The sequence below is a fragment of the Rutidosis leptorrhynchoides genome, chromosome 2 (assembly GCF_046630445.1).
Source record: "Rutidosis leptorrhynchoides isolate AG116_Rl617_1_P2 chromosome 2, CSIRO_AGI_Rlap_v1, whole genome shotgun sequence".
NCBI classification, from domain to species: domain Eukaryota; kingdom Viridiplantae; phylum Streptophyta; class Magnoliopsida; order Asterales; family Asteraceae; genus Rutidosis; species Rutidosis leptorrhynchoides.
The window spans coordinates 456,882,191-456,891,974 of record NC_092334.1 but is presented as its reverse complement, the minus strand read 5'-3'; the positions used below and the strand labels follow the sequence as shown (position 1 = coordinate 456,891,974).

The 9,784-nt window shown below is 33.0% G+C and overlaps 1 protein-coding gene across 1 annotated transcript; it reads right to left on the bottom strand.

Moving 5' to 3' along the window:
* Positions 1–9,086: 9,086 nt before the first annotated feature.
* On the bottom strand, positions 9,087–9,539 carry LOC139889305 (uncharacterized). Its single transcript, XM_071872264.1, has one exon. The coding sequence runs from the start codon at positions 9,537–9,539 to the stop codon at positions 9,087–9,089; it is 453 nt and encodes a 150-aa protein (XP_071728365.1).
* Positions 9,540–9,784: the final 245 nt, after the last annotated feature.

The window sequence follows — 9,784 nt, the reverse complement described above, 5'->3', positions numbered from 1 at the left end:
AAAATCAACAAATGGATTGAAGTAAAAGTCAAAGATATACAAGTTGTTGATGATTCAATTGAAAATAATGTTAATCACAATTTCGATACCACAGCCAACTAAGTGTGGGGAGAATCAAAGGGGTTTATGTATTTCTGTTAGAGTTAGATTGTCTATTTTCGTGTAGTTCTCGAAAATGGAACCCGAATGATCTTTCCCTAGCAGACCCTAAAGAACTACTCTTCTCCCCCCATTCTGAATTTTTATTTTTTTTTAGGTTTTTACAAAATGAAGACTGCCTGTGAACTAAACCATGGTCTAATGCTACACGCTTTGATCACTAAACGAAATAATGACATACTACCGAGTGAATTAGTATCAGTAATCAGAGAAAGAATGGACGGAGTTAGAAAAGAATCCAGATGCGAAGATAATAAGTTACAATTTGGTAAAGGAAAATCAAAATCCGCAGCGAAAAGAAGAGCACGACACCTAGAACGATGTCACAAATGCGGAAAATGATCACATGAAGGTAAATGTTCAAATAATCAAACCTATTCAAATACCGAATTTGTTACTTTATGCAGAGACGGACCGTTCATATGTTTAGAAGAAAAGACACTGAATGCTCGAGGTTACGCCTATGTAGCCATGGAAAACCAATTAAACCGACTATCTTATGAATGGGATAGATCATATAACTAAGAAATCTATTTCACAGGTAAGTATGTACAGTTTTTATTTTTATTTTTATTTTTAACCTTTTGATAATAAACGCTAATTTGTTCGCTAAAAAGTATTAAATTGGTATTGAATAAAATTAGGTTTGGCGACCGAAATTATTGATATCATTCAAAAATTTATTACATCACTGCGAAATTTAACGTTTATTCTTAAGGTATAAATATCTTTAATCAATCAACCCAAAATATTTTAAAAATTCGTCATGAGTTAAATTAGGTCTTGGAACCGAAATTACTTTACCGAAAAGAGGGGCGCATATTTTTGATAATATTTAATTAATTAAAGTGGGATAAAAAGCCAAAAAGATTTTTAATTTTATTTTTACCATGTTTTTAAAATTAATATTTAAATCTTAAATTAATATTGTAAACTTTGTAAAAACAATATTTTTAAAATTGTAAATATTTGAAAAATTAATATAAGTTTGGTGTGAATTTATAATATGAATTTTTAAAATTAAGTTTGGTGTGAATTTTTAATTTTTAAAATATGAATTTTTAATTTTATGCATTTCAAATTTTAAGTTTGGTATGAATTTTTAATATTAATTTTGAATTTTATATTTAAGTTGTGTGAATTTAAAAACAAAAATTTACTTTATCTCATTAAGTTAAAAATATGATTTTTAAAATTCGTCGTAAGTTGAAGACTAGGTCTTTGAACCGAAATTGCTTTACCCAAGGGAGGGACGAGAACTTTTATTATCATTATTTTTAATCTTATTGAATTAAAGTATGCCAAAAACATAAAAAAACCAAAAATCTTAGCTTTTAAAACAATCGCTACAAAAAGACAAATTTTAAAATTTTGTCGAGGGACGGACTAGGACATCGATCCGAAACGACCTCGTCCTCAATAATAAGGAAAACAAAATTTTAAAAATTATTTACTTAATTGTTTTATAAGTTAAAGATTATATAAAAAAAAAAAAATATACCAAACTCCGCGACTCGCGGAGTTTGGAGGTTTAATCCCCGCGAGTCGCGGGAGGACCGAAAATCAGAAAAAAATAAAGAGCTGGAACAGATCAGTCCCAACCCACAAAACACACAAATACTGCGAACATAAACACGCAAAAACCCGAAAAATACACCCCAAAATCACAATTTTTAACCGTTAATCACCAAATTTTTTACTAAAATCATGTTGAGAAGGATGCTATCTAGGAATTACTTAAGAAAAACGGTAAATTTCTACACCTAAACACCATTTAATCCGAAATTAGTGTTCTTGAGCAATTTTTTCCCCAATTTGATTTTGATGCTTTTTAGTGTAATTATGATTAAATTGTTTATGTATTATGCTTGTATAACCTAGATTGATGCTATTTAACATGATTAGAAGCCTTAAACTTCAAATTTAGAGTAATCTAGGGTTTGTGTTCTTGAGCAAATTTGGGGCTTTTTGATATAAACAGGTTATGGCCGATTTTTGTCATGAATTGTTGCTAAATTAAGTAGTGTAACATGTTTAGGTAGTTAAATGATCCAAACTTTGAGCCTAAACATGATTTTGAGAATTAAAGTGGACTTTTTCAAGTCTAAAATTCATGAACTTGATTTTTCAAAGATAATGCCATTTGAAACTTGTTTAATTGCTAGTAATGATTATTTTGACATGTTATTTGAATTGAATGCTTATGAACCTGACGAACATTTTCGTATATGCTTATTTGAAAAAGTGTAGATTTGATGAAAATATGAAAATGAGCTTAAGTTTGATATAAATTGATCATGTCATTGTAATTATTTTGATTGATGATTTTGCTGACACTAATGCATATTTGGATGCACAAAAATTGTGTTTGATGTGTTTTGCAGACTGAAAGGGGTGAATCTTCATCCCAAGCCCGCAATGCTCCTGCTGAGAATGCGGAACAACAGGAGGTGGATAACTACTATAAGCAGGATATACCTTTTCCAGTCATGACCTTTTCTGATATGCACTTGGAAGAGTTGCACCCGAACCTGAGATTTGACAGACTTTGGATAGATTATCCAAAATATCAAAGGGGTTTGCATACTCTTCATTCTAAGGTTGTTGAGGTACTGAGGGTCATAGAATGGGGACCCTTAGAAGCTGTAGAATTGGCCGGACCAATTAGGGAATTACTTGTACAGAGGTATGGTAATTCTACTTTTAATGACTGGGTACGTTTATTCACCATGCGTAGACCTGTATATAAAGTATGGTGTGAAGAATTGTTGTGTAGTATAGAGTTGAATGATCGGGTAGCTAGTTTAACCGATCGTTCTTTTATTAGATTTTTGTTAGGCGGTTCGATGCGCCACATGTCTTTACTGGACATGGCTCAGGCTTTACGTATATATACGCCTGAGGAGTTAGCATCTGCCGATTGTAGAGGGTTGATACTAAACGGTAGAAAGATAGATGAAAATTTTGATACACACGGTGTGTGGAGTCAAATGACAAGCCATCACCGTTTCAAAGGGGAAATTACTCTTATTTGGATATAGATAGAGCCGAATTAAGAGTGATTCATAGGTTTTTAGCTAATTCGATTACACAAAGAGGTAAGAACAAGGAAAAGGTAAATGAACAGGATTTGTTTTACCATATGTGTATTCGAGACCCACAAAGCGCTGTAAGTATACCGTATTGTGTGGGTTATTATTTATCAGCTATGGTTCGGGGGATGAGACCGCATAGCATAATAGGAGGTGGTATTTTTATTACTTTGATTGGTGAATATCTCGGTGTGGATATAAGTCGGGGGGGATTATTAGTAGAAGAACCAGAACCCCGAGATACTATAGGTTTAAATGTATACCATGGTGCGAAAGTTTTGAAGAGGCGAAATAACGCCGCAGTACAATACCATGGTAGACATCCACAGGTTGAGAGAAACCAACAGCAAGGTAATGTAGGAGGGGGGAATGAGATGCAAGAAATGCAAAGGTTTATAGCTTCTCAGGAGTACGAAAATGCTAGACAGAGAGCATTTGAAGATTGGCAAGTTCATCAGAACCAAATCATAGCTCATTGCCAACATATAGGTAGAAACTATATTCCTACACCGAAACCCATCTTCCCTCCCTGGTCTATAGAGATGCAGCCACCGTATCCTACGTATAACCCTGCCGAAGCATTCTATAGCACCTATGGTTATGCCTGGAACCCCTATTGGTATCAATATCATCCCTAGTCTACTTATTATTTTTTTTATTTTGTAATTTGTAATGATTGATACGTTTAATACTTTTGTTAATATTGTAATCATTTTTATAATTGTCTAACTTTTATTCTTAGATTTTAATAATTTTTGAATGTGGGGTAATATACCAAACTTCAAAAATATGTATATATGTTTGCAGTTTATCTTATGTACACAACAGGGTAAAACAACGCATTTTCAAAGACTGGCATTAAGTTCAGCAAAAGCAACTAATTTTGACGACAAGATGCAAAATATATGTGAAATAACAACAAGACGGAATGAACAAATGATGTGCACCATTTATCATTCAGCAAACAAACGCCAATATATTTGGAAACTTTGGTAAAAATTTAATCATTTTCACACAAATCACCCTCAATAATTTAAATTATTACTGATTTCTTGCAAATGAGGGCATTGCAAGATCTTAAGTGTGGGAAGGGGTTAAATTCTTTCGGATTTTAAAATTTTTTACTTTATACACTTGGTTACCATTAAAAATACTTGTAAAGCAGTAGTTGTATTAGAATCTAGTGCTCTCTGATAATAAAGAACAGCCATAGTCTTATATACTGACTACCCAATTCTAGTAAAATTTTAAAATTTTTTTTTTCAATTAAATGAACTCAAAATCATGTTTATACATATTTATGAACGATAAAACTAGGTTTTAACACCGAAATTATTGTTTCCTCGGAAAGGACATAAATTGAGAAACAAACCAAAATGTTAAAATTCATTTAAAATGGAATAGAGGACGATAAAAAGGAAAATAAAAGCCAAGTGTGAGAAAATTTACCAAGTTATCTTAAACATATGTCACATATATCTGTAACAAATAACTGAAAATACTTTTGCTTTGGACTAAACTAAACTGTTTTACCTGATTTACTGTAAGAAAGATGGATCTACACGATGAATCAATTCCATCATTAAAAGGAAGTAAAGTCTTCCGAAAAAGACACGCGCTTCTTGATTTAGGTCATAAAGTTGTCGTCCAGACCAGCTGTAGGTTGACGAAAAATCTAGAAAAGTCATCACTAAAATCAGCAGGAAATCCACGGACCTCAGCATTAAACAGGGTCGCCAAGTGGTCAGATTTATCCTAACCATGAGAAGGATTTATCTCGTACAATGGGGGGCACCATGCAAATTAGCTTGATAAGACTAATGAATCAGATCCCCAGAAAGGATAATCTCCTTAAAAGATCAAAAAATCATCTTTTAAGACTGATATTACTCAATCCTAGAGATTGACCTTAAAGATTGAGAATTACAAACTCATGGAATTCAATGATATCTAAACTCGAGCTTGAACGAGAAAATATTTTGATCAAAATTACAAACCGATTTGTTTTCTGAAAACCCTATTTTCAATGCGTTCATTACCATTGAACGTAAAATCCTAGGAATTCACCTGGAATTCATTAGGTCACCTGAACTAAATCGGGTGTCAACCGTAAGAACGGTGGTTGTATAGTGGTCAAAGACAGGACCTTGTGCCAGACCGAAAAATTATAAGGGTGAGCTTTACTATTGCTCCTACCAAGGATAGTAATTGCATCCGACACGTTATAGACCATAATTAAAAGCATGTCAGGGGACATTGCCTTAACAGTTGCTTGTTCAACGCTTTCCTTTACAACCGGACGGTAGTTTACCGAAAGGTAATATACGGGACAAGTAAACTGGACGTGTTGCTTTCCAAATACAAGGTTAGCAAGTGGGTGACACAAAACCGCAAGTTTTGAGCTAAAATTTTCAAAACTGAAACCCACCAAACCCACAAAAATATTTTGCAAACACCGGTAAAGGGTTATTCCGGAAAACTTATCTAGGGTAAAAACTAGATTTAATTTTCAAAAGATCAAATGTTTTCATAAAGATCCAATTTCCTTAATGGATCTAAATTTTATAGTCATGTGGGACTGTAAACCATATCGTTACTACCATTGTTTATACTGCCGTATAGAAATCACTGATGTACAAAGTGTGAAGAATAAAGAAGTGATTCTAGTATTTCAAGACGATATTGCTTGAGGACAAGCAACGCTCAAGTGTGGGAATATTTGATAATGCTAAAAACGAACATATATTTCATAGCATTATTCCTCAAGAAAGACAAGCTTTTAGTTGCAATTGTTCTATTTACAAGTGATATTCGTTTAAATAATAAAAGGTGAAGACAAAAGACAGATTCGACGAATTGAAGACGCAAACGACCAAAAAGCTCAAAAGTACAAAAGACAATCAAAGAGATTCAAATTATTGATAAGAAACGTCTCGAAATTACAAGAGTACAAGATTCAAAACGCAAAGTACAAGATATTAAATTGTACGCAAGGACGTTCGAAAATCCGGAACCGGGACCAGAGTCAACTCTTAACGCTCGACGCAACGGACTAAAAATTACAAGTTAACTATGTATATAAATATAATATAATATATAATTAATTATATTAATTATATATATATTATATATATAAAATAAATCGTCGGCAAGAAAGACTCCAAACATGGGTGAGCTGTAAAAGTAAACTCCGCGACTCGCGGAGTTTGAAGGCAAAATTGGCCGCGAGTCGCGGAGCCCCAATTTCTGAAACTCCCTATAAAGCTCGCGCATTCTGATCGTAAAAATTTACAAAAATATATCCATCTCTCTATCTATATCGTATATATTTATATTTATATTTTAATTTTAATTTTAATCCTAATAATAAGGGTATGTTAGCGAATGTTGTAAGGGTGTAAGTCGAAATTCTGTCCGTGTAACGCTACGCTATTTTTAATCATTGTAAGTTATGTTCAACCTTTTTACATTAATGTCTCGTAGCTAAGTTATTATTATGCTTATTTAATCCGAAGTAATCATGATGTTGGGCTAATTACTAAAATTGGGTAATTGGGCTTTGTACCATAATTGGGGTTTGGACAAAAGAACGACACTTGTGGAAATTAGACTATGGGCTATTAATGGGTTTTATATTAACTAAACAATACCTTGTTAATTTAATATACAAACTTATAATTCGACGTATTTATATATAACCACATACGCTTGACTGGGTACGGTGGGGGGATATCTATAAATACCAATAATTATTCATTTTACCGGATACGGAACTGGATTAATAGTTAATAGACTTGTTGAAACAGGGGTGAATTACATTCAAGGGTAATTGGTGTAATTGTTAACAAAGTAGTAAAACCTTGGTTTACACGCAGTCGATAACCTGGTGTATTCATTAAACAAAGTATTAAAACCTTGTTACAATTCGAATCCCCAATTAGTTGGAATATTTGACTTCGGAAATAAGAATAATTTGACGAAGGCTTTCGCTCTTTATATTTATGACCGATGGACTATTATGGACAAATCCGTATGGACATATTAAATAATCCAGGACAAAGGACAATTAACCCATGGGCATAAAACTAAAATCAACACGTCAAACATCATGATTACGGAAGTTTAATTAAGCATAATTATTTTATTTCATATTTAATTTTCTTTATTTTATATTTAATTGCACTTCTAATTATCGCATTTTTATTTATTGTTATTGTATTTAATTGCACTTTAAATTATCGTACTTTTTTAATTATCGCAAGTTTATTTCATCGCACTTTTATTATTCGCAATTTCATTATCGTTATTTACTTTATGCTTTAATTTAAGTCTTGTATTTATTTTTAATATTTTACATTTGGTTTTAACTGCGACTAAAGTTTTAAAATCGACAAACCGGTCATTAAACGGTAAAAACCCCCTTTATAATAATAATATTACTTATATATATATATATATATATATATATATATATATATATATATATATATATATATATATATATATATATATATATATATATATATATATATATATATATTTGTATTTTTATAAAAGTAAACTAATATAGCGTTAAGCTTTGTTTAAAAAGATTCCCTGTGGAACGAACCGGACTTACTAAAAACTACACTACTGTACGATTAGGTACACTGCCTATAAGTGTTGTAGCAAGGTTTAAGTATATCCATTCTATAAATAAATAAATATCTTGTGTAAAATTGTATCGTATTTAATAGTATTTCCTGCTAAAATTTAATAGTATTTTATACCCCTTAGCTTTGACATCAATCCCCAAATTGATCATGCATACATATTCTATTCACATGTTTAAGCATAAGTAATACTAACTAAAACATAAACAATGCGTAAACATCACTAATTCGGATTAACCCTAACACATAAACATGAAAAATCACTAAAACTCAAAATTAATAATCAAAACACAATGAAAACATGAGAATGATGACTACCTTGATGTTATATTACTTGATTTAGATGAATGCTTGAAGAATTAAACCCCAAAATCGAAACCCTAAAACTTAAGTTTTTGTTCAAGAACACAAATCAACACCCAATTTGTTTGATTTTGTAAAGATTAGGGTGTTTGAAGGACGTGTAATGACGAATTGATGATGTTTAAGCTTCGATGTGTTGTTTAGACTTTGTAAAATTAGGGTTTTGGGTATTGGTGGTCATGGTAGTGGCTACACTTGGAGGGAGTATATATTGTTTTAATTTTCGGCTATTTAAAATACCCTACCCGACTGCCAGCGAATTTACACTGGCGTAATTTACGCTGTGCTGGCGTAAATTACGCCCATACTTGTACTGGCGTAATTGTACGCCCAAAAATGTCTTTTTTCCTGATTTTGAAACTTGCCTGGCGTAAATTACGCCAGCCTGGCTTAATTTACGCCTTTGTTACTGACCTGATGGAAAATTTCAATTTTTTATTTTTTCGCCTTTTCGCACAAACTCGTTTTTCGGGACTAAAAACCTGACCCCCTCCCACACTTTGAGCAATGCATTGTCCTCAATGCTCAAAATTAGAGATAGTCATTAAACCAACCCGAATTACTTCCTTGAAAATGATTCCTTGCCCCGCCCGCATGTACAAAAGCAAAATAAACTACCCTACAACTTACAAACTTTACAAATGTGTGCGGTCTTTATTTTAAGAGTCGTGCACTCGACTCTTCCTCCTTAGCTATCAATCTTCGACTCCTCAACTTCGATGTTGCTAAAGTCAAATCCATATCCAAATCGATCATTGAGAGTGATCATCATGTCTTCATCTTTTATCACCAATGTTCCCATATCGAAATCTAATGACATTCACGCAGTTGCCAAGAAAACGCGCCCCAACACAATTGGAGTTTTCTCATCCGGTGCACAATCCATTATGAAAAAGTCTTCTTTGTAACCGACACCGTGAATAATAAGAGCAACATCTTTCTCGATTCTGATTGGCTTATCAACAGTTTGATTCCCAAAACGAATACCCGTGTTGGTACGAACTAACTCCCGAATACCCAAAGACTTAGCAATTATAGCCGGCATAGTATTAACACTTGCACCCGAATCTAACAATTTCGAGTAAGTATTTTCATTCCAAAACCGACATACTACCAAGAACTCACCCGGATCTCTCAACCTTCTCCGAGGCTTAAATTGACATTGCGGTACGGGCTTCGTATACTCAACCTCTTCAATTGTCCACCCTTCATCATCGACAAAAGAAGTCTTAGCGGGTTTCATAAACTTGTCCGTTTGTTCTTTTCCCCACATATGCTCGAGTGTTTCTCAAATCTCATCCACATTTATATCCGGTTCCTTTTCTTCTTTAGGTGCTTCTTCTATTGTTTTCACCCGAACGGTTTCAACTTTGCTTGAACTTCCATCACTCTTCCGCTTTAATTGTCTTTCCAAACAAAATTGAAACGACTTTTCTTCTTCAATAAGTTCTAGAAGCACGTCTCGTTCCTCCAGTTTTAATTCAAACAACATTCTCTCGGTCAACTTATGGTCACCTT